The following is a 25,339-nucleotide window of genomic DNA, read 5'->3' as shown; positions in this document are numbered from 1 at the left end:
TTTCAATCTCAAAATGCAATTGAGACAACTTTTTTTTTACTTCTTAGCGTTTTAGCAGACAAATAGAGTTACTACGTTACTAAATATCACTAAATAGAATTTAAATATTCTAATCTTATAGATAAATATAATCTTTATAATAGCCAGATTGGAATGAAATTGTGAGATTTTGGCTTTTGTAAGTTTTTAAGAGCAAATAATCTTTAAAAAATATTTAAGGAAATTTTGTGCAGAATAAAAACGCAATAAAATACATAAATATGAAATATTCTTGTACTTTGTGCTCATTAAAAAAAATAATTCTCGTTATTCCTTGCCATGCTACCCCCTGATAATCGTTATGCCCATTACTGGTTTGAATATATCTTATTTTGCTGCGCTAATTATGAATATAATTGTTCTTTATTATATTACTAGCGGCTGCTCCCCAAGCATTATGGAGATGGAAGGCAATAAAATAGCCTTATACTATTCCCAGACTTTAATATAAAAATGAAACAGTTCATCCCAGGACTCTTGTGAAGCTCAACTACAATGGAGAACTCAATCAGTTTAGTGGTTAAAGAGAGCTTAACTAACAAACAAAAAATATCTAGTAACTTTTTTGTTATGTTTTGAAAACTCCAAGGATTAAATCCCAATTTAAACAGTTTCCAGTCTTAATAAATTTACAATTAGGCCAGCAGAGAAATAATAAAAGCAAGGAATCTAAACTCTAGAATATTCCATGAGTAAAAATCTAAGAGAAGTAATAATCTTTTTTTAAAAGAAGAATTTAATCAATTATTGATCCTTGCCAGATTGTTATTCATTTTGTGGAGGGATAGGTTAATCCAAATGATAAGTTTCATCCCAGGAAAAAATTACCAACCCTAACTTTGCTTGTATCCTATTATCTATAATACAAAGTAGCTTGATGTCTGTCCGTCCGTCTGTCTGTCCGTCCGTCTGAAGCTTAAGATCTCGGTAACCACTGAACCGATTGGATTCTACTCTTCAGGGTATATACCTATTGGTCCTGCTTTGGTTTTAAGCTATTTTCTTGGGGGGTGGGACACCCCCGACCCCCCAAATTTTACAAATTTTACGAATTTTATGAATTTTACGAATTTTATGAATTTTACGAATTTTACAAAATTTACGAATTTTACAAAATTTACGAATTTTACGAATTTTGCGAATTTAATCGCAAAATGTTTTCCTGCTGGGTAGGTGCGAAAATTTGTGATCCGTTCTGCTGGGTAAGTAATAGAAGTTGTAATTATACCTCTTGGGGCAAAGCCCCTAGAGGCTAGGGGCGAAGCCACTAGTATTATATAAAGTAGTAAGATTTTTTGTATGAACCTTATGATCTGAATAACCACTGAATCGATTGAGTAATCTATTTTAGTTAAGCTTTACATTGGTCCCGTGATGGTTTTAGTCTATTTTATTTTCAGATTTAAGTCTTAGGATGGTTTTAAGCTCTTTACCATTTAAAAAAACCATAGATGGTAGGGACGCACTTGCTAGTATAAGAATAAACAATAATACTTTTTTATAATTCATTTATTTAACAAAAAGTAAGAAGAAACAAAACTATGAATAGTACATCCCAGATTCATTATCAGGTGGAGGTGGGTTTTCTGATTGTACCAGAACTATTGTAAATTCTTCTTCTAGAAAAATTAACAGAATTAAATACACAAATATAAATGACATTCCAAATAAAATGTTTAACAAAACAAATCAGTTAGTTGGACAATCTAACATTATAAAAAAAATAATTCAGAAGATTGAACCAAAATTTTAATGAAAATTTGCCTAATTTGGACATACTTAAAAATTTAATCTTTCTGTATAGTAATGATTGGATTTACTAAACCATAGTGTCTGATTATTCAAGAAATCAATAGCTTAAAATTAATTTTGCTATGCCGAAAAAAACTTTGAATTACCAGGTGCTATCATGATTTCTGTTTTACTTGTTCTCAATCTTAGATATGCCATATCATTTGTTGGATCTAGATCTTTTACTACAGTTCTTGCCTAGATAGATAGATATATCTTTATTTAGAAAGAATTGTAAGAAAAATGTGTAATTTTACAATTTAGAATGCGCCAGTGGAAGCGCCTCTAGCACCAGGTGGCTCTGTATCTGAAAGGTTAGGGATGGGAATACAATAGCATATAACTATACCATGGGGTAATTTTTCTAGGGGCGATTTCCCTTTGGAGGGTGGTGGTACCCTCCCTGAAAATAGTTGTAAACCTTCACAGAACCAATAAGAAGCTACCCTGCAAAGGAGAACCTGATCGGTTCAGCGGTTACCGAGATCCTTCGCTACAAACATACACACAAACACACAAACAGCCTGTTACTTTTTAAAAAGGTTTTATAAATTGTTACCTGAATAACTACTTCTCCAACATAACTGAGCAACTTTTTGGTGTGGAAATCATCAAAAGAAGATCTGAGTAGCAGTCCTAATTAAAAAAATTTCCATAAGATGTTAAACATTTTTATATTTGAACTGTTAACTAACATAAGCTTTACAAGGTTGAGTCTATTCTATCAATGCATTTTTTTTGTTTGATGTGAAATAAGTCTATTATATTATCTACAATTGTTTTACCTTGTATGACATCTAACTTTTCTAATCTTTGTTGGGTGGTTTGAATTTTACGTGTTTTATACCAATATCCTTATAATAAAGTAACAGGATGTTTGTGTGTTTGCGTGTTTGTGTGTTTGTATGTTTGTATGTTTGTGTGTTTGTCTGTACCGAAGGATCTCGCTAACCGCTGAACCGATCGGGTTCTCCTTAACAGGGTAGCTTCTCATAGGTCCCGGGAAGGTTTATAACTATTTTCTTTGAGGGTGGGACACCCCCAACCCCCCCAAAAAATGAAAAATCCCCCCCCCAAAAAAAAAAAAATTTAATTATTTTTAACAAAAATGAAAAATGTGGGGGGGGGGCACCGGCACCCCCCCCCCCAAAAAAAAAAAAAAATTGTCGTCCTCCCCTCAAATTTTTTTTTACTTTTTCTTTTAAAATCTAAAATAAGAAATTGAATTATTATATTCGACTCTCTCCTCCTCAAGTGCCCGTAGAGGCCTCTAGGGGCGTAGCCGCTAGTCCTTTTATAAAGTAACACGAAGTCTATCTGTGTATTTGTTTAAACAAAAATGTAAAAAGGGGGGGGGGTATCGACTTCTCCCTTCCCTACCTTAAGTACCCCTAAAGGCCTCTAGGGGATAGCCGCTAGTAATGTATAATTTGGTTTATTAAATCTTGGTACCCTCCCTAAATTAGTTATATATCTTTCTGGACCTATGAATAAATACATTGTTATGGAGAACCATATCGGCACAGCAGTAAGCTAGTTCCTTTGGTGAAAAAAACAGACAGTCTCAAAATAACCTGTTACTTTTAAAAAAGATGATTGGGCTACTATATATACTACTAGCGGCTACGCCCCTAGAGGCCTCTAGGGACACTTGTGGAGGGGAGAGTCGAATTTGATAACCCAACTTCTTATTTTAGATTTTAAAAGAAAAAGTAAAAAAAAAATATTTTGGGGGGTGTAATTTTTTTACATCATTTTTAATTTTAGTTTTAAAAAATTTAAAAAAAAATTTTTGGGATGTGGGTATTTTTCTTTTTTTGGTGGGGGAGGGGGGGTGGGGGTACTTAGACTGCCTTATATACTTTCTAACCTATTTGATATTTGAATTATAGTTGAAAAACTTACCTTTGTCATCTATGATTAAATGTCCTTGAACGCCTTCTAGCTTGTCTAATCTTTGGAGGGCTGCAGCTAATTCTTCACTAGTGTTGGGAATAACTGCTTGCCTTTTTAAAACCAATAAGCAACGCCTCTACTCAATTGTTCTTGTCCTTCTGTCTGTCTTATTGTAGTCGTGTGGTTCTATTCGGTCTTGAGCAATAAATATGATATTTTTTTTTCTTGCTTAATTATTTCGTCTTTTTTTCAACTTTATTTACTTCTCTCGAAACTTTATTTCTTCCTTCTTATTCTTTTTATTTTTCCTTTCATTCTTATTTACTTCTGTCCAAAAATATTTTCGCCTATTGTCTTATCTATAAACATTGTTCATAATGCTACAAGCTTTACTATATATAATTCACTAGCGGCTACGCCCCTATAGGCTTCTAGTGGCACTTTAAATGTTTGGTGTTTTAAAAAAATGTTAAGATACCTTGCAAAGTTGCGATGGAGTCTCTATCAAATTGCTACGATACTTTGCAATGTTACGTAGGAGTCTCTATTCGGGGAAAAATTTCGATTTATTGTAATTTCTCTTGGGAGGGTGGTGGTACCCTTCCCAAAAATAGTTATTAACCTTTCCGGGACCTATGAGAAACTACCCTGTTAAGGAGAACTTGATCGGTTTAGCGGTTAGCGAGATTCTTTGGTACAAACACACAGACACACAAACACACAAACATCCTGTTACTTTAGTATAATGATAATAAAAAGATGTCTCTCTGTCCGTCTTAAGCTTAAGATATTGGTAACTCTTCAGAGAATATAGGTACTGGTCCTGTGGTTTTAAGCTATTTAAATTGAAACTCTAATTAACCCTCTATGGAGCGAAGCCACACGTAGGTACAACAAGTAAAATAAGGTTATTATTAAATGGCAAGCAGTTAAATCACTCGTAATTAAACTGAAACAAAAGCATTATTCAAAAATAAACATTAATATTAATTTTTTGCATCGTATTATAGACAGCTTTTCGCGGATATTTAAATAAAATAGAATAAGATTAAAGCCTTTATTCTTTTGGGGCCAACAAAACTGTTTTCAGTATTATGGTTGTATTTTAGTATTAGTGGTAAATTGTCTGTAGCACGATGCTATACATGCTTAGAATTGGTTTTAATCCTAAAGATATTCATCAGATTAGGTATGAAAAAAATTTAACTCTTAACAGGCGAATGCAAGTGATAAAATGATGCACATGGAAATAATCTTCGCATTTCCAATTCAATCGATATGCACCAAATTTTCATGTACTTTGATAATATGGTGCTACCAGCTAGCTACAAAAACGATACCCCCTATCATCCACCCATTACCCAATCCCCTCCCATCCTACTGAATGAACGAAATGAACTAATCTACCTATAAAATCATAAACGAAAGTACAGACAAATTGAAATTTAGAGTAGATTCTCATAGGCCAGGAGACATCTATCTCTGTTGGCTATCGATAATTAAAACCACAATCTTTCGGCATCATAGAGTAGTTTCGACTTATGACAATAAAAAGACAGATGGGAAAAAAATACAAAATTTCAAGTAGAGTTTTTTTCTCCATAAACAAGGATATTAGAATGCATGACATATAATGATAGTTTTATTTACGAATAATAGTTGTACTGAGTTACGATAAAGTAATCTATAAACTGAGTCTTGCAAGTTTAGATTCTATTTGTAAATATTTAGTAGAGACTACGACCACCCTCCCAAGAGAAATAGCTCCTAGAGAAAAATTACATCCTGCCAAAAAAAACTTTCTTCACTTTATAGTCTTAAAACTAAAATTAAATATAAAACTCCAAGGACGGGTGTATAGAAGCTTCGCTGATAAAAAATCTTTGAAGAAAAGAAAACCAAAATGCATTTCCTGTTTTTACTTTTATTTTGATCAGGGAAAAATGAAATTTTTACAGGGAGGGAGGGAACATTGGCAGGCATCTAAATGATTAGACAATGACTTATAAAATTATGTACATCTCTAATGATAACACACAAAATTACCCCTTCTATTACACTTAGTGGTTGAATAGTTTGGACACTCAACTTAATTAACCAACTAATCAAAATTTACTATTTTTCAAATATAGTACTGATACACTTTAGAGGAGGGGGGATGTTTTTCATCTTAAAACGTTGAAACCCATCATTCTACAACCTTCAAAAAACCTTAACGTCCTTTAGATAGACATCCTTTAGGAATGTGATTTTGTTACCTTTTCTGTTCCAGGTAGGTTGACATCGCTTGTCATTCTAGAATTCTAAAAAATTAAATTTTTTGTTTATTTTATCATTTTAAAAACTTTAGTGACGTAGAAAGTTTACATATGCATGTTTTATAGTAGTGAATATTGTGACATAGTGTGGTATTCGCCACCCAGAAGCCCCTAATTGTATAGTAACTTCGCTCCAACTTACGGGCGGTCCGAGTGATCTCCCCTAAGAAGGAGGTGGGGCCATTTAAACCCCCCCCCTGTATTAAAGTATTTATAGTTTGACAACCCTATTGTGTTTAATCTGATTTATCTTGCTTCTGCCCACCCCTTTCAGGGATGGGGGATAAATATTGCCCATTATGATTGTTGTATATATATCTTTAACCTCTGACTTTTAGTATTAATTGTTCCAATCTATGCATTGACCATTTTGTTGTATTGTATTTAGTACTTTGTGAGTTTTGAATAAATCAATATCTTAAATTACATTCTGTTTGTTATTTGGTGATATATAGAGAAGCACAGCTTCTCTATAACTACACTTGTCCACGTCTGTTCACACTCCCGTAATACCCGGACTCGGGCAGCGGCTGACAAACTCCGGCTGCTACCACAATAGGACTTTTGGTCGTCAGTTTAGGTTGTGGTGAATTCCTCATGATCAGGGGAGGGGGATGAGGGGTATAGTTATATCAGCCAGCTGGTAAAAATATAAGCTGTGCTATTAAAAGTTGATACTATAAAGCAAAAAGACATATTTTTGTTAACTAAAATGGTGAACTGCTTTCCTATCAAAATATGGTTATGCTTAAATTATATAGTATATGCACTACTAAAATAATGTATATTGGATATACATGGATTTGTTGACAGCTGAAAATTTGTTTTGAATTTAGCTTGCTGATATGGACTTCATTGATTGGTCAGTTTGTTCATTCAGTAGAAGCAGAGGGGATGGGGTAAAGGGGGTTTATTGGGTGTATCTTTATTTTAGCCTGCTATATGTATCAGTTTATGAGAGTTCATAAAAATCTGGTGCAACATCCAAGTAGTATATATACTTAAAAGGACTATTGACTTGCTCATATTTATAGGGTAGCTGCGCTACTAAAAATGGATATCAACACGAAGACATATTAGGTATAACTAAAAGTAAAAAATTACATGAAAAAATAAGTGTTGGTTACCCGTCCACATTGTGGTTGGGAAAAATAGAGGTAAAAAAGAATAATCAGCTTATAATTGATAACAATCATTTTGAGGTGCATAAAATGGGGGGTTTCAAAAGTTTGTGGGAGGTAATGTAATGTTTTTCTTTGACTTTTTAGGGGTGGGTAAAAACCCCTTTATTACCGAGGGAAAGAGTTAAGTTTTTTTGGTTTACTTTTTTTTCTTCAGGTAATAAGCATATAACTCAATTAAAATTAACAAAAATTAACAGTAAATTAAATAAGTCTTCAAAAATCGCTCTAAATTCCAAATAAAATTATTGATCAACATTACAAAAGACTGACATGAAATCTTCTTTTAAATGGTTTTATAACAAGACTGTCCATCGATTGTGGGCTCTGCCTTTCCAGAAAGCTTCAAATCTGTGTCAACTCTAACCTAACCTGAAAAAAAATACTAACTGAAATAAATAAATTTCTATACTGTGACTACTCTTTCATAATTTGTCTATTGTTGATTTATTTAGAGTAGCGCGCATATTATTTACTTTTACTGATTAGTTGTTTTTTTTAAAGCTTTTCTATAATATATTTATATACACTAGCAGCTACACACTTATAGGTCTCTAGGGGTACTTTGATTGGAGTGGAGGTGGTTAGGGGTGGGGATAGGCCAACTCCCTTTTGTTTGGGGGGGGGGGAGGGGTGGTGCATTTTTTTCTAGGGGTAGGATGTAGGTACCCTTCTCAAAAAAAGTTAACTTCCCAGGACCTATTGGAAGATTTGCTCGATAGAGAACCATATCGGTTCAGATATGTATAAGTATAGGTTTATTTTTTTTAGAACACTAAATATCTGTTCTATAGATAACACTTTTGTATTTCGATGATTAAGAATGTTGCTTGGAGGGAGGGGACATTTATCTGTTTATTTCACTAGTCCCCGAAGTTTTATATAAAAAAATTCTTATTCGTTGACTTGGAGACAATTATTGAATTTTGATTGGTTGGCTCATTAAGATGAATATCCAAACTTTTCAACCACTAATTTTATTTTACATTATTTAGTTTAGTGTATTAACAGTGGGGATTTACATCAATTTTTCGGCCATTGTCTTATCACTTAGATTCCTAGAATATTATCATCCTTGTTTTATGTAACACGATATATTTATTATTTACCGATATAAAACAAATTACGGTGTCCATATAGAAAATAAAAAAAAATATAGCCTATAACTTGAATATAATTCGTTTAACATTACGCTTTATTTTAGGAAAATAACAATGTGTTAGATGATATTCCTGTCACTTATGCTTGCAATGTAACTTTTTAAATGCACTTCATGCAACTATCCCTTTAGCTGAGATCTTTTATTTATCGTTATATGGAGTGAGGGAGATTGATTTCATGTCCATTGTCCGATCACTGTATCCCAAATGAAATAACTTTGAATTGATATGTGGTTACAAATCACCTTGAATAATATAACCAATAACTGGATATACAGATAGGTAAAATTGGAATAAAAAAGTTATTCACGATATTTAGAATATCTCCTCTTTTTTATATTTTTCATTATTTCAAATTATGTTAGGCTTTCTTGGGTAAAGGGTAGCCCTGCAAGGTTCAGGCAACCCGCAGGAAAGAAATAAAATGCCCTCTACATTTTTCAATTTATTTGAAAAATAAGAATCGGAAGGCTCTGTGCTCGCGAAGCGCTTTGAGGTAAAGCACTAAAATTTGTAAATGGTTACATATAAAAAAAAGATTTAAAAACATTTATTAATTGTTGGGGATAGAAACCCCATTTATATTTTAAACTTTAGATGATTTAGTTACTTTTTTATTCCAAAATTTCAGCTTGATTCATAGACAAGTTTATTTTGCTTTCAAGGTTAGGTCTTAATTAATCCTTCCGTGGGGATTTTATGTAAAATATTGTATAACAAGGATAACACCATCCATAAAAGCGAAGCTTTAAAACGATAGGACATACAAACTTTTGTCATATATTTATGTTGTGATGTCATATATTTAAGTTTGCAGACATGTTTTAGTTGTTACTCTTAATTACTCTTCAATTGCTCTCAGAAAGAATAAAGAGAAAATATATTATAGTGAGTTGATATTGAGAGTCCTAACACAGAACATTATCTGGTTTGGGTTCGAGTCTTATTAAGACCAATTCAGCTATTTACAGACATCCTATTACTTTAGCTAGTTTGCATAGGCAGATATTCTACCCCTTCAAAGTGCATAGTTAATTAATACATTGTATTAATTAAACAGACAGTCATCCTGTTGCTTGGTGTCCTGATAAACAGACAGACATCCTGCTACTTCAGAACTTTCCAGCTTAAATAATCAGTAGTTTTGAATTATTAATATATTTAACCATTTCTAAATAACGTATATATATCTAATCTTATTTACTCAAAAACTGCATTTAATCCAATATAATAAATACTTAAAAAACTGTTTGCATTTTGAATTGAATATTAAGTCTACTCTATCATTAACTTATGAAAGTCTGTCTATTTCACACTTTAATACTAGTAGTGTCACAACTAAATAAGCAGAATATAAATGTATATGTCTAAACAAAATAGTAAGTAAATATCATGCAAAATTACTGTTCAAGGATATACTTACATACCTACGAGGTGATTCGTAGCTGGGTTTCGTTCGTTTCCTTTCGTGCAAACATTAATTTGTCGTGTAATGGTAGATTTTATAAGTGTTCCAATTTTAAAACTATCTTAATAAGTCCTGTAATAATTAGGTATAAACCTGTGTGTAGAAAAGCTTTGCTTTAAATAATTCATCACTTTCACTCATCGGGGTGATTCCTAAGAAAACATCTGAAGGGTATTACTGTTATAAGCCTAAAACTTATTGTGCTTTTAGGCTATTTATATTTCTTAGAACCAAGTCTCTTAGACTTGATTTGTGGTCTTAATCTTAATTAATTAGTCTCGACTTGCCAATGTCTAACTCTAGTGCCTTTATAATCCTTGTTTTAAAGTAATAGGATGTCTCTTTGTCTACAGATATGTGTGTATGAGTGTCTGTCTGAAGCGAAGGATATTGCTAACCGTTTACCGATATGGTTATCTTTTACAATAAAGCTGCTCAAGGGGTCAAGATGGTTTATAACTATTTTTTGGGAAGATTTCCACCACCCTCCAAATTAAATCAACTATCAATTTTCGACTCAAGTGCTTCTGGGGGCCACTAGGGGCGAAGCAGATAATATAAATATAAAACATTTTTACCTGAACCATTCCAGTGTTAGATACTTGTTTTAGGTAGTATGCTAAATGTTAGTTGTACTGTCAATGTTAACATAGGTATCTAAAATGTCAGCTAAAACCAACTTTTTAAATGTCAAAAAGTCAGTAAAATGTCACTAAGTTTAACATGTTAGTAACCATTATTAATTAGAGTCCCCATCTCATACCAAAATTGTTAGGGAGGATATTGGGCTGTAAATTGTTGTTGTTCCCAAAGTTTTATAAACCTTTCTCTCAGTTCCTACAAAGAACTTTTAGGTATTTTTATTTATCTTAATTGATTGGTCTAATCTTTTTTCTACTCTATAAAAGGAATGATCCTTTTTTTGTATAATTGTAGGTAAATATACATTAAACCCGCGATCGTGGCTGAACACGTAGCGCATCTGCTCGTCGCCAGAGAGGTGATAGGTTCGAATCTAGGGCCGATATGTTTGGTGATAGTAAGGTAGTATAAATAGTAAGAGTAGGGGGAATGCCTTGGCCCATGAACAGGCGCAACTCACTACTATGCACAGTTAGGACTACTCAGACAAAGGTCGTTCAATCAAAGGGTTGGTTGTCTGATGGATGTTACTTAACATAATATCCTTGGGTGTTAGAGTATCGCATCCCATTACACGTTGATGATGCTCTGGATTCTCTAGATGATCACGTTAAATCGAAGTAGAATCCCGCCCTTACGTTGTAATGGTAAAACATATACATTAACTTATTCCAAAACGCCTTGTCCCTGAATATTTATGGCAATTTTAGGAGCCAAACGGTCCTAAAAGATTACTTTTAACATACATATATTTTACGTGTATTTAGGATTTTGTGTTTCATCGATATCAAAATACATACATACGGTTGTGTGTTTGTACCGTAGGATTTTGCTAACCGCAGGATCAAGAGGGTTCTCCTTTACAATAAAGCTTTTACTGCTAGTTTGTTCAACCGAATCAAGATTTAATGAAAAGATCAAGGCCAAGAATGAACAGAAATAAACAAAACTATGTAATATTTTATAGTTATGATTATTCATAAAATTATTAGTTGCACTGTTAGACAAAAAGTTAATTATAGATAAGTACTCAGAAGGATATAAAGACAGATTTTTAGAAATATTATTAAAAAAGTAGTATTAGAGGGGGAGGGGGGTAGTATTCCGTTAAAGATGACCTATTACCAGGTTTACCAGTTATAGTTATCTAAAAAAATGTAATTTTAGCAAGGCCAAGAGCCGTTGGTTTTATGATTGATTTTATTACATTTATTTTTCAGAGTACTATTCCATGTCCTCTAATACATATTCATGTTAATTATGCAATCCTTGTTTAATCATTTCACTAGCACCGCAGAGTCAGCAAAATTACAGTTTTAACAAATTATATGGCTTCATCATTATAATCAGGGCTCGACAGCCACTCTAGAGCTCCATTCATGATTAGTTCAGGCCACAGCTGCCTTCATGCTTAATTCAGGGCTCGGCAGTCATTTCACAGCTTACTTTGTAATTAAAATCAAGGCTTTGCAGCAACGCCACAACTGCCTTTATGATTAATTCAGGGCTCGGCAGCCATTTCACAGCTCACTTTGTAATTAAAATCAGGGCTTGGCAGCCACGCCACTGCTGTCCTAATCATTACAATCAGGGCTCGGCAGCAACGCTGCAGCTCCATTCATGATTAATTCAGGGCTCGGCAGCGACGCCACAGCTCCATTGATGATAAATTCAGGGATCATGCTTATCCCGTTATAATTAAAATCTGGGCTAGGCAGCCGCTAACAAACAAACTCCCCTTCTTTGAATTTATTTGAAAACAAGGATGGCAACATTCATAAAAGCGAAGCTCTGAAATGGTAGGACAAGCGGATATTAACACTTGTATAATGTCAGAACTGAATAATCAGAATGTAAATGTAAGAGAGTCAATGTAAAAGAGTCAAAGCAAAATTGTAAGTAAATTTGTTGAAAAACTGCTTGATACAGGATAATGTTTAAGGACATACTTACATTTTTAGGATTTTATTATAGAGTTGCTTCGCTTATAATTTTGTACTTTGTTGTCCCAGAAATCAGTATACTAAAAATCAGACCAATCGGATAATAAGGTCACATACAAATTTCTTGTTAAAAATGTAAAAAAAATCAACATGTTTAAAATGGACGTACGGACATTCTGGTAATGATTATAGAATTGCTACGCTTTCTAACTCGTACCTAACTTCTACAGGAATCACCATGCAAAGTTTGAAATCGATAGGACAATTCTAACATGCCTAAATTAACGAAAAAAGCTATCCGTTAAGGACGTACGGACGGATAGACGGACCGACCCTAATTATAGAAAAGCTTCTTTTTTAATAAAGATGGGTAAGTGCTCAATAGGGCACTATGATAGATATTGCCCTTAAATATCTAAATCTGTTCATAGCAGTGCAATCCGTCTGTTTAGGTAGTTTTAAAATACCCAATCGAATTTACAACATAGTTGGATTATAAGCGGCTGCCGAGCCCTGGCAATAATCTCTCTAGCTGATACTACTCAACTGATACTGGCTTGCTATTTGCTATCCTTATATGTACTATGTCATATAAGACATTTACTGGATAATCTAGAAGGGTGCAAACTATTGCAACACTATTTTTAATATTTAAATTTTACGACATATTATAAGTTATTTATCGCATCGTATTATAGACAGCCTTCCGTGGATAGTTGAATGAAAGTTTATATGGGGAGAAGAAAATTGTTTATATCACAATAGTAATACAGTTTATGATATTTCAGGATGGCCCAGTACCGAATATAATCCTTCCTGGTAAATGAATTATTTGCACAGTCATTTGAATAGTATACTAATAGGCTCTTGTATCTAGAGGCATAGTTTATAAAGGAAAAAGAAGGTAAAAGAAAAATGGCCTAAAACCATCACGGGATTTATGCAAAGTCTCTCTTAAATTGGGACTTCAACGAGTTCATTGTTTAGCAAAATTTAACAAACCAAAAAAGTTTAGTACACTACGCCCCTATTATATTTTTTGTGGGGGAGTTGTTTTATTTTGGTTTTGAGCGATTTCCACCAAAATAGTTTTAAACCTTCCCAGGACCTATGAGAAGCCAGCCTGTAAAGGAGAAACATATGGGTTCTGCGGTTAGCGAGATCCTTCGGTACAAAAAGACAGATAAATAGACAAACATCCTGTTACTTTCTTATAAGGACTAGCGAATGGTCCCCTAGCATCTAGGGACTTTATATTCTAAGAAAGGTGGAAGACAGAAAAATTGCCTAAAACCGTACCTACCCAGCCATTTTATAAAAATAAAAACCATCCCAAAACCAATATGTAGCTACACGGTAAAGGAGGACTATATCGGTTCAGCGATTAGCGAGATCCTTCGCTACAGACAAAGAAAAGTTTATTACTTTATATATTAGGATTAATAAATACATGTGTATTTATTCATAAATCTATCTACCTATATATATTTAATCTTCCTATTATCTATCTATCTATGTGCCTGTAGGTCCTAGAAAGCGTAATGATAGTTTAATGCAAATTTTTCCTATGTTTGTGCGTTTGTTTGTTTCAATATACTCTGAACAAGTAATTTTACAAAACTGCAACAAAATAAACTGTCAATAGCAAAGATTGGTCATAAATGTGGATCTTTAAAATCAAATTACACATAATTGTAAACTAGATAGCATACTACAATATCATATTTTGTGATTTATTGGCATTTTAACTATTGCCAGTTCTGATTTTGATGTTTTTCTGACATTTGAATATGTAATGTTAACACCCTCTCCAACTAATCTCAGATTTTTAAAAGCGAAGCTTTTCTATAATTAGGGTCGGTCTGTCCGTCCGTAAGTCCGTCCGTAACGGATATCTTTTTTCGTTAATTTAGGCATGTTAGAATTGTCCTATCAATTTTTAAATTTTGCATGGTGATTCCTTTAATAGTTAGGTACGATTTATAAAGCGTAGCAACTCTATAATCATCACTAAAATGTCCGTACGTCCATTTTAAACATGTTGATTTTTTTTACTTTTTTAACAGAAAATTTTTATGTGAACTAATCATCTGATTGATCTGATTTTTGGTATATTGATTCCTGGGACAACAAAGTATAATGTAATAAGCGAAGCAACTCTAAAATCAAGTCCTAGAAATGTAAGTATGTCCATAAACATTATCCTGAATCAAGCAGTTTTTTTCAACAAATTTACTTACAATTTTGCTTTGACTCTTATACATTTATATTATGATTATTCAGTTTAGACACTATACAAGTGTTAATGTCTGTTTGTCCTACCGTTTTATTGCCTCGCTTTTATGGATGTTGTCATCCTTGTTGTTTTAATCTTCCATCCTTTATCAATTACTCTTTTTATAAGCTTGCTATTAGAGTAAAACACTGTAGATGGAAAGGGTTAAATAACTGTATCTCCCCATCGCACTGTCCTTGTGCAGACTTTCAATTGGGACATTGAAAATCAACCTGCAATGGTGTGGTGTGTATTACTAATAACACAGCCAAGTAGCAGGAATTAATTTGGTAGCAGACAAATAAGGTCATTAAAGAAGGAAGGAAAGTAGTTATCTGTATATACATCTATTTTTTAGCCTGCTCAAAGTATTGTAGATAAAATAATGAACACAATTAAATCTTACCTTTTGATTTTATTAAGTAAAATTGTGCATAGATGGAGTTGACATTGGACTGTAAATTACAATCGTACCTAAAGTTTTATAACCACGTTATCTTATTCGTTGTTTCAAAAAAAATATTTATTGTCAAATCTATCGTAGTGTATGTTTATTTAGCTACCATTGTCAACTCTCCTGTTCTGTGTTATGTTATTGTCCAGAAAAGGAGGGAACATTGGGCTGTTTATTACACTAGTCCCCTACACTTTTAATGTCATTTTCTAATTCGTTGCCTCAACAACTTTTGGGACTTCTAGTGAAATTTGATTGTTTGGTTCATTAAGTTTAGTTTTCAAATGTCTCAACCACTACTTGTAATCTACAAAATGTATAGTTTTGTGTATCATTATTGGGAATTTACATCAATTTATTTGCCATTGTCTTATGGAACTTATTTATCTGACATTGTCCTCTCTCCTGTCCTCTGGTATGTTATTATTGATGATAATAATAGTGAGAATCACAAACGAAGATAAGTGTCCCTAATGGTATTTTCTTATGTCAGGCTTAAATAAGCTTTTAGTTAAGTATACCTTTGGAGTTTCTTAGTTATTGTTAAGTATTCCTAAATGTAGTAATGTCAAGTAAGACTTAGGAAAGGTTTAAGGTACCTTATAAAGTTTACTAGGGGTTCCTATTTTGTTCTTAGTTACATTAAGCTATGTCAAGAAAAAGCAGGTTTGATGATATACGAGTACCTTTTGGGTTATGTCTTAAAACAGCCAATTGTTTTTCTAACTAAAATTTTGGAAAAATATTCCTATCTTTTTAAAGTTTTTGAGCACGGTTCCTTGTAAATTCCGCCACATACATCCTATCTGTGTTATAAATAATAGCAAGTAACCATCTAAGGCCTCTTTAAAGATATTTTTGATTTTTCTAATTATAAAGAATGGTTACTTAAAAATATTTTTATAGGGTGATTTTTTTAATAGAAAATATGGTAAATTAACCTTCCCCAATATATATAAACAAGGATGACAACATCCATAAAAGCGAAGCACTGAAACGGTAGGACAAACGGACATTAACACTTGTATAGTATCTGAACTAAAAAATCGGAACATAAATGTATAAATGTCGAATCAAAATTGTAGGTAAATTTGTTGAAAAACTGCTTAAAAACAGGATAATGTTTATGGACATACTTACATTTTTGGACTTGATTATAGAGTTGCTTCGCTTATAATATTGTTCTTTGTTGTCCCAGGAATCAATATACCAAAAATCAGATCAAACGGATAATTAAAACACTTTGTTGTTAAAAAAGTAAAAAAATCAACATGTTTAAAATGGACGTACAGACATTCTGGTATTGATTATAGAGTTGCTACGCTTTCTAAATCGTACCCAACTACTACAGGAATCCTCATGCAAAGTTTGAAATCGATAGGACAATTCCATGCCTAAATTAACGAATAAAAGCTATCTATCTCGGATGGACGGACGGACGGACGGACCGACCTTAATTATAGAAAAGCTTCGCTTTTAAAAACACAAATCATATTCAAATATTGGAAATGGGCAGGTGTCCTAAACATTTGCAAATTATTTTTTTCGTTAAAACGAATGAACAACAAAATATGTGTGATCATTTCATTCTACATTTAAAGAGTGATAATTCAAAATTTATTACAATGAGTACACTTTTAGTTATCTATAATATTTCTTTTTTTCTATTTATGTAGACGAAAAAAACTTTGCTCTAATTAAGACTTATCTTTCATATTTTTTTAAATTTTATTTCTTAATTATTTAATTAGGGTTACATAAAATTACTTAGGTATACTTAAAATATAAAAGGTATCTTATCTAGTAAAGTCAGGTAGAAAGCAAGTACACATTCTCATTCAATCATGAAATACCAAGGTGACACCAAGCGTACCTACTGAGAGGACACCAGGTCAAAAATATTCTAAGTGTCAAAAAATTTTTGGACTTAGCCAAATTTACTAAGGATTCAAACCATTTCCCAAATCTTACCATCAGTAACAAGGACACCAGGTCACCGTATCTCAAGAACCAGTGGTTGGATCGCGCTGAAAATTTGTTTTTGAGTTTGGAACCCATATTGCAAGAATTTGCTATATTTTGCAAAAATTTGCTATGTTTTGTAAGAATTTGCTATGTTTTGCAAGAATTAGCTATGTGAAGGACAGAAAAGCTAAGTTTTCCAAGAATTTGCTATGTTTTGCAAGAATTTGCTATGTTTTGCAAGAATTTGCTATGTTTTGTAAGAATTTGCTATGTTTTGCAAGAATTTGCTATGTTTTGTAAGAATTTGCTATGTTTTGCAAGAATTTGCTATGTTTTGTAAGAATTTGCTATGTTTTGCAAGAATTAGCTATGTGAAGGACAGAAAAGCTAAGTTTTGCAAGAATTTGCTATGTTTTGCAAGAATTTGCTATGTTTTTTAAGAATTTGCTATGTTTTGCAAGAATTAGCTATGTGAAGGACAGAAAAGCTAAGTTTTCCAAGAATTTGCTATGTTTTGCAAGAATTTGCTTTGTTTTGCAAGAATTTGCTATGTTTTGTAAGAATTTGCTATGTTTTGTAAGAATTTGCTATGTTTTGTAAGAATTTGCTATGTTTTGCAAGAATTAGCTATGTGAAGGACAGAAAAGCTAAGTTTTCCAAGAATTTGCTATGTTTTGCAAGAATTTGCTATGTTTTGTAAGAATTTGCTATGTTTTGCAAGAATTTGCTATGTTTTGTAAGAATTTGCTATAATTTGCAAGAATTTGCTATGTTTTGTAAGAATTTGCTATGTTTTGCAAGAATTAGCTATGTGAAGGACAGAAAAGCTAAGTTTTCCAAGAATTTGCTATGTTTTGCAAGAATTAGCTATGTTTTGTAAGAATTTGCTATGTTTTGCAAGAATTTGCTATGTGAAGGATAGAAAAGCTAAGTTTTCTAAGAATTTGCTATGTTTTGTAAGAATTTGCTATGTTTTGCAAGAATTTGCTATGTTTTGTAAGAATTTGCTATGTTTTGCAAGAATTTGCTATGTTTTGTAAGAATTTGCTATGTTTTGCAAGAATTTGCTATGTGAAGGACAGAAAAGCTAAGTTTTCCAAGAATTTGCTATGTTTTGCAAGAATTTGCTATGTTTTGCAAGAATTTGCTATGTTTTGCAAGAATTTGCTATGTTTTGTAAGAATTTGCTATGTTTTGCAAGAATTAGCTATGTGAAGGACAGAAAAGCTAAGTTTTCCAATATTTTGCTATGTGATGGACCAAAAACCAATTTTATGCAAGATTTTGCTATGTGAAGAATCAAAAAGCTAGGTTTTGTGAGGTGAAGGGAGGCTACTTATGTCCTCAATCTTGCAAAATCTTTGTTAAGGGAGGCATGTTATGCCCTTCATCTAACAAATTCTCACATAAGGAAGGCTACTTATGTCCTTCCTAGGAAGGTGACTTCTGTCCTAATTTAGGAATGACTTTGTTTTCTTTCCATGATCCAAAGATTTTTCTTGTCAAATTTTTTTTTCTTCAATTTTCAATTTATTATTATAAATAGTATTAAAAATGCACTGGAAGCGCGCCAAAAATTTTTTTGTTAGAGATTTTTTATTTTGGGGGGGGGGGTATTTATCCCTCCTCAAATTGTTTGAGGGGGTTAATCCCCACTTCACCCCCCCTTGGACATCTATGCCTGGAGGATCACGACCTTCATAATTATACATGGAACCTGAAATTGACTTGTATACCTATATTTCTTACTAGCGGCTATGCCCCTAGAGGCCTCTAGGGGCACTTGAGGAGGGGGAGTCAAATTTGATTACCCAATATCTTATTTTAGATTTTATAAGAAAAAGTAAAAAAAAATTTTTTGGGGTAGAAAATTTTTTTTTTGTGGGGGGGGTGCCCCCCCCATCATCATTTTTAATTTTAGTTAAAAAATTTAAAAAAAAATTTGGGGGGGGGTATTTTTCATTTTTGGGGGCGTTGGGGGTATCCCACCCCCCAAGAAAATAGTTATAAACCTTCCCGGGACTTATGAGAAATTACCTTGTTAAGGAGAACCCAATCGGTTCAGCGGTTAGCGAGATCCTTTGGTACAGACACACAGACAGACACACAAACTTCCTGTTACTTTAGTATAAGGATGAGGATGTACTACTACAGGTTTGGGGGGATGTTTTATGGGGTTCAGGAAACCCTCCCCCAAATAAAATAAAATGGAGGGGATGAAAAAAAAGTTTTATTTTGTCCCAAGTTTTTTTTTATGTTTTTTTTGGTGATCCCCCCCCTAAGTAAAAAAGGATGTAAAAACAAAGGTTGTTGAATAAAAGTGTGGAGGAAGCGAAAATTCATTATCAAACAGGGGACATGCACAATTTTTTTTAGCCCTCTAGCTTTAATAGAAGCTGAGATAATGGGGGGGGGGGGCATTGAACTACTGATAAAGGTGCGGCAAGGGGCCCAACTGTTAAGGGTTAAGTCTCACAAATTATGGATCCCAATTGACCATCTAGTTCTATTATATCTATTGGTTAATTATACTGTAGTACTGCTGTACTTCCTTATTATTTTTTTGGTTATTTTATAAAACAGCAAATCGTTCTTTTAGCTTGAATTAAAAAAAATATTATGGCCTTAATTAGTTTCAAATGAAGTTTCTATTTAATTCCCATGCACACACAGACATACATCCTATATTTGTTATACATAATTCTCTACTTCTCTAAACTTTAAGATTTATAAAGTAAGATTTTAAATTTTTTTTTGTACAGAGTGATTTCTTTGCTTGGTATACAGGCACTACATGAAATATAGATAAATCACATGACTCATAATCAAATATTTGAAATGGAAAAAGTGCTGAATCTTTGATCCTTTTTTGTTAAATTGAATGAATAACTATGGCGATGTGAAAATTAAATTCTACAAAGAGTTATATTTAAAACTTATTACAAAGAGTATGCTTTTAGTTCTATATGATTCTATAAGATTTTTTTCTATTGTATTAAAGTTTAATTTAATCCACAAAATTTTTTGTTAAAAAAATATATCAAATTGTTAAGCTAAGAAACAATTTTATTCATTATTTTTTTAAAAATAAATTAACGACACCCTTAGGTAACCCTAGGTGGAGAATTATATGAAAAGGGAGGATTTATAAGGCTGGGGCATCATAAAGGGAGAGGGGTTTATGATAGGTTGTTAACAAACTAGTGCCAAACTAAACCACGCGGTGGGGGCGTGATTTAAATGTGTAGTATACTCCTTTTGTTAAACTCAATTTATGGTTTTGTATATAATTGCAACGTATTTATAAGACTTCGGGCAGCAATAAAATGAGACGTTGGGTATCCCTCTAACTGAACCGATTTTTGATTAGTCACAGATCTAAATTTGTCTCGGACAGGATATAATTAAAAGCCTAAATCGGCCAAGGAATAGCCGAAAACGATATTTTTGTACTTAAAATTTAAAATAAAGAGCTAAATGAGTAATTGCATCTTTCTCTTTTTATCGACAGACGCACTTGGATATATTATTTTCATAATGAATGATATGTATTTCCGATTTTAACGTCAGCTTATGTGTAAATTTGGTGAGCTATATTATTGAGTAGCGTTGTTAAGATTGGATGGAAGAATTTTGTAATGAAAGCAAAAGTGGGGAAGGAGGATAAGGGATGGGGTAGAACGGGTTATCAAAAAACCAAAATTTCTTGCCAGTGGAACAAATTCCACCTTATGATAGGGATTCCTAAATCTTTTACTTAAAAGATAGGAAGAGTTTTTATTAATCAGCTAAAAAATCTCATAATTAGTAGTAAAAACAAGATTAAGATTAAGGGAAAAAATGTAGAAAACTTAAAATAGAATATACAGCCTCATTCATGATAATTTTTAACGCCTCTAAGTCTAATGAAACTTTGCTAATGAAAATTTTCTTATATAACCCCAATTGAAAGAACACCAAGGGACGGGGGGAGGAGGGGAATGGTAAGTATTATGGCGGCTATTCATTGTGGGGGAAATCGTTTGAAAAGGGTAGATGTGGAGGGGGGGCTGGCAAAGGAAGACAACTTAGAGCACCTTATATTGATATGATAGGTTTATGTAAGGCTAAAGTATTCTTATCAAAATCTTTACCTAAGCTTGACATTACTAAATTTAAGGGTAGACTATCTCCCCTAAACTAAAGTAAGGCTAAAGATACCCTTATTTTTAAGGGGTCCCTAATAAACCGTTTGTGATTAGCTTTAATGTCAGTAACATTTGGTCAAGTATGTCACAAGGACAATTATTAACATAAGAAGCGTCAAAATATCAGGGATCTAAAAAGTGATAAGACAATGGCTGATAAATTGATATGCGTCCCCAATGATAATTTACAAAATTACACCCTTCTGTTAGTGGTTAAAACGGTTGAGTACTCAACTTAATAAACCATCCAATCAAATTGCAATAAAAGTCACCAAAATTGTTAAGCTAATAAATATGAAAAATTTATTTGAAAACTTTGGGGACTAATGTAATTAACAGCCCAATGTTCACCCCATTCCTGAGCTGGATCTTTAAATCATTTTAGTGGTGAGTCAGATCGGGGTGAGCCAACTTTCCACCAATGAGAGCACAGCATTTTATGAAATGCCGCGCTGTGATAGGCTGAAATTCGGCGCACCCTGATCTGGCTCGCCACTAAAATGATTTAAAGATCCAGCTCTGGTAAATATTAACTTTACAGAGAAAGATAAAAAGAAGGGCGATAGAAATAGTAAAAAAATATTTTCTTTTCATATGTTTTGGTTATTCTACATGTTAATGAGCTTTAACATTATACATATCCACTAGCGGCTTTGCCCCTAGCCTCTAGGGGCGTTGCCCCACAGAGGTAATTAAAAAAAATAAGTATTTCTGGTGCTGCTAATTTTATGTGAAGTAGTTTACCCAGAAAACAAGTGTTTTTTGGGGGGGAGGGGGGAATTTTCATTTTTTGATTAGTTGGGGGTGTCCCAACCCCAAGAAAATAGCTTTAAACCACCACGGGACCAACAGGTTTATACCCTGAAGAGTAGAATCCGATCGGTTCAGCGGTTACTGAGATATTAAGCTTTCAGGCGGACAGACATACATCAAGCTACTTTGTATTATAAATTATCGCAATCTTTCTTGTCTATTTACTAGCAAACTCCATTGATAGGCAATAAAATGACGTATTGCGGTTTCCTTGGGTGACATATGTCCTGAAGAAGGTATATTTCCATAGTTAATGTCTTGTTTTCCTTTATTTTTATGAAAGCTGTTCTTTTGGTTGGCATTTCAAGACTATAACAGTTCATTTTCAAGATTGTCTACTATGTAACTCCACTGTGATTTTAATGTGTAAAGTCTTAGGAACTAAGTTTATGTTGTTGTTGCCAGAATAACTCAACGAGTTCCTACAAAACTACACAGTTGGGGAGGTGAAGTACTTTTGACTGTAGCTCAGGAAAAACGTCTGAATGTTGTCGAGAATGTGTAGGGGCCGAGTTAGGTCAAAATTGACTCACAACTAAGCTGTTAAAAATCTTTGTCCAAAATAAAGAACAGTTAATTGCCTTCCTTGGTTGAAAATATTTAAGATAAAAGATTTGTAATCAAAGGGTTGGTGTAAGAAGTAAGTAAGGTACAAAAACAAAACCTTGTTTGCATATTTTTTAATCGCTACAGAAGGGATAAATAAATATATTTTTTATTATATAAGAACTACATTTTTTATAAGATTGATATAACTTTGTCAAAAAAAAAATTAAATTAGATTTTAGGCAGTTGTAATTTTCTATCATTTGACTAAATCACGAATTTGTGAGTAAGAACATCTTTTAGTCATATATTGTATGCCCTCTTGGGTTTTATTGTCAATAAAAACCTATAATGTAAAAACCACCAGAGGGGTACAATATGTTTACAAGAAAGACAGACATTCAATAAATATATCTATCCATCTATACCAATTTAAATTTGGAGAGACACACTATTTTAATTCTCTGAAAATAATATATTGATTTTTGTTAAAGATTTATTACTTATTTGAAATCAAATAAAGATGAATTAATGCGCCAAACAAAAAATATTTTATAGATCTTATGAATCTTTTAATGAGGACACCTATTACAAGTTAAAATTTTAGAAATGAAAAATGATAAAATTTTACTTATATAAAGTATAAAAATGCCTTATATTATAGAAGAGCTTCTATTAGTTAATTATGATGATAAAACTAAATTATAATAATGATAGGTTTTGAATGTTTTGAAAAAAGAAAAAGCTAGCTAAAGTAAAAATAGAAAATAAAAATATAGACATCCAAATAAAAATATATGTAAATCTAAATGGTTAAGATGCAAGGTTTGTAGAGTAAAAACCATACTTTCCTCTTCACTGAACCCACTTACACACAAACACACTCACGCCAAAACTTACACACACACACATACCCACATACCTCTCCACACTTACAAGTTAGAATATTCACAGAAATTCCAACTTAGCACAGTTGGGAATCTAGAAATGCCAAGAGTTTTATTTGATATTCATTACTGGATTTTATGATAAATCTGAATGCCTGTTGTGTAGCCAACTTTCATGGAAGTATTGTTATGTTCCATTCTATATCTAGTGGATTAGAACCGGTTCTCATCCATACAAGAAAACTATGCCTAGCATCTATTATATACAGTCTTCTACAAATATAAAATGTACAATCATAAGATTAAAACTAATTTTTTTAGCCTATGACTTTGGCAACTCGGGGCTAAAAAACTGGTTTTAATCTTACAATTGTACATTTTTGGAAAGCTGTTTTATAATATGATGCAAGAAATAACTATCATAATTTTTTCAAATATTTGGCTGCAACCTTAAAAATAAGCAATATTTATTTTTGTTACATTTATATTTGCAATAAGCAATGTCAATAATAATTCTCTATTCATTTTGATAATTCAAACCATAAAAATGATATGAGTAAGAAAGTGCATGTCTAATAAAAGGAACTAATAATGTTGATAGTTACATAATTGAATAGGTTTACATTTGTAGTCTGATTAGCAACCTACTGACATTTTTAAAAAGGATGTTCCCTTGCCTTTACATAGATATAAGGAACTATGTAGGGCTTCTAAAACTCAAAATCATAGGCTAACTTAAGATTTTTTCTAGGATAAACATAAACTGGATGAAGAATATACATGAATATGACAGGGAATTTTTTTTGTTAATTTAGGTTGCTAACATGGAACTCGTGTATTGGTCAGTTTGTTAATCAAGTACAAGGGTATGAAATGGGGTATCATTATTTTAGCCCACTGCGTTTTAACTTTATTAGGACATAAAAAATAATATATCACTTTCCATATTGATGTCCTTAACTGTATAGCAGTTACATACAGAAACACCCATAACCTACACTCAAATATCTTGTGTTTCTTCTTAACAACATAAGAACATCATTTTCATTAGCGTAATTATTCCATATGTAAGGAGTAGTTATGTTTAAAATTATATTGTTGTAAAAGACAGCAGAGTTGCAGTTATCATAGAAAATATGATTCTTTATATTTACATTTCAATTTACTGTTCTTTTTCGTCTAAACGGGTTCATAATATGATATTTATTCCCTACAAAAATATAAATATAATTGTTGCTAGTAAATAAAGTAGATCATTAGCAAAGTTAAAACACCATCAAATTAAAAAAATGTGAAAAAATTCTGTGCTCAGACATGTTGTTTTAGCTGTTTTTAATTTGATGCAATGTCGATAAAAATGATTAATTGATTTTCTAAAATATTTGTTGGTTTGTGGGGTATCATTTAAATACCTAGAATGTACAAACCCTACAATATATATATAGTGACGTATATTGAAATACCAATATTCAATAGTAGTCCTACAAATTATTATATTTTAAAGCTTTACTTTGGCTTAAATAAAGAGTACATAAAATTGTTTTCACTTCTGAAAATTGTATAATTAGGTACTTTAATTATTTAAATAATTTTTAACAAAATAGAAGGATCTTTGAATTATGTGTGTGTGTGTGCCGAAGGATTTCGCTAAACACTTAACCGATATTGTTCTCCTTTGCAGTTTAACTTCTTATAGGTCCTAAGAAGGTTTTAAACAAATCTAAATCCAACTTGTGCTTAATACTTAAACAAATCAGCCAAAACCACTTTTTAT

General features: G+C 32.4%; 2 protein-coding genes across 2 annotated transcripts in view; one reads left to right on the top strand and one right to left on the bottom strand.

Moving 5' to 3' along the window:
- Positions 1 to 25,339, top strand: part of RpL6 (ribosomal protein L6) — a 208,346-nt gene that overhangs the window by 6,445 nt on the left and 176,562 nt on the right. The window lies entirely within an intron of this gene.
- Positions 1,541 to 6,643, bottom strand: LOC145330365 (dynein light chain roadblock-type 1-like). The gene is made up of 5 exons (XM_080175002.1): positions 6,525 to 6,643; positions 3,736 to 3,836; positions 2,390 to 2,466; positions 1,938 to 2,028; positions 1,541 to 1,658 (listed from the first exon to the last, which is right to left on the bottom strand). Exons 1-5 carry the CDS (start codon positions 6,641 to 6,643, stop codon positions 1,579 to 1,581), a joined length of 468 nt encoding a protein of 155 aa, XP_080031128.1. The 3' UTR covers positions 1,541 to 1,578.

The sequence above is a fragment of the Acartia tonsa genome, chromosome 10 (genome assembly GCF_053477335.1).
Source record: "Acartia tonsa isolate MP-2025a chromosome 10, ASM5347733v1, whole genome shotgun sequence".
Lineage (NCBI taxonomy): Eukaryota > Metazoa > Arthropoda > Copepoda > Calanoida > Acartiidae > Acartia > Acartia tonsa.
This window is presented reverse-complemented; position numbering and strand designations above follow the sequence as displayed.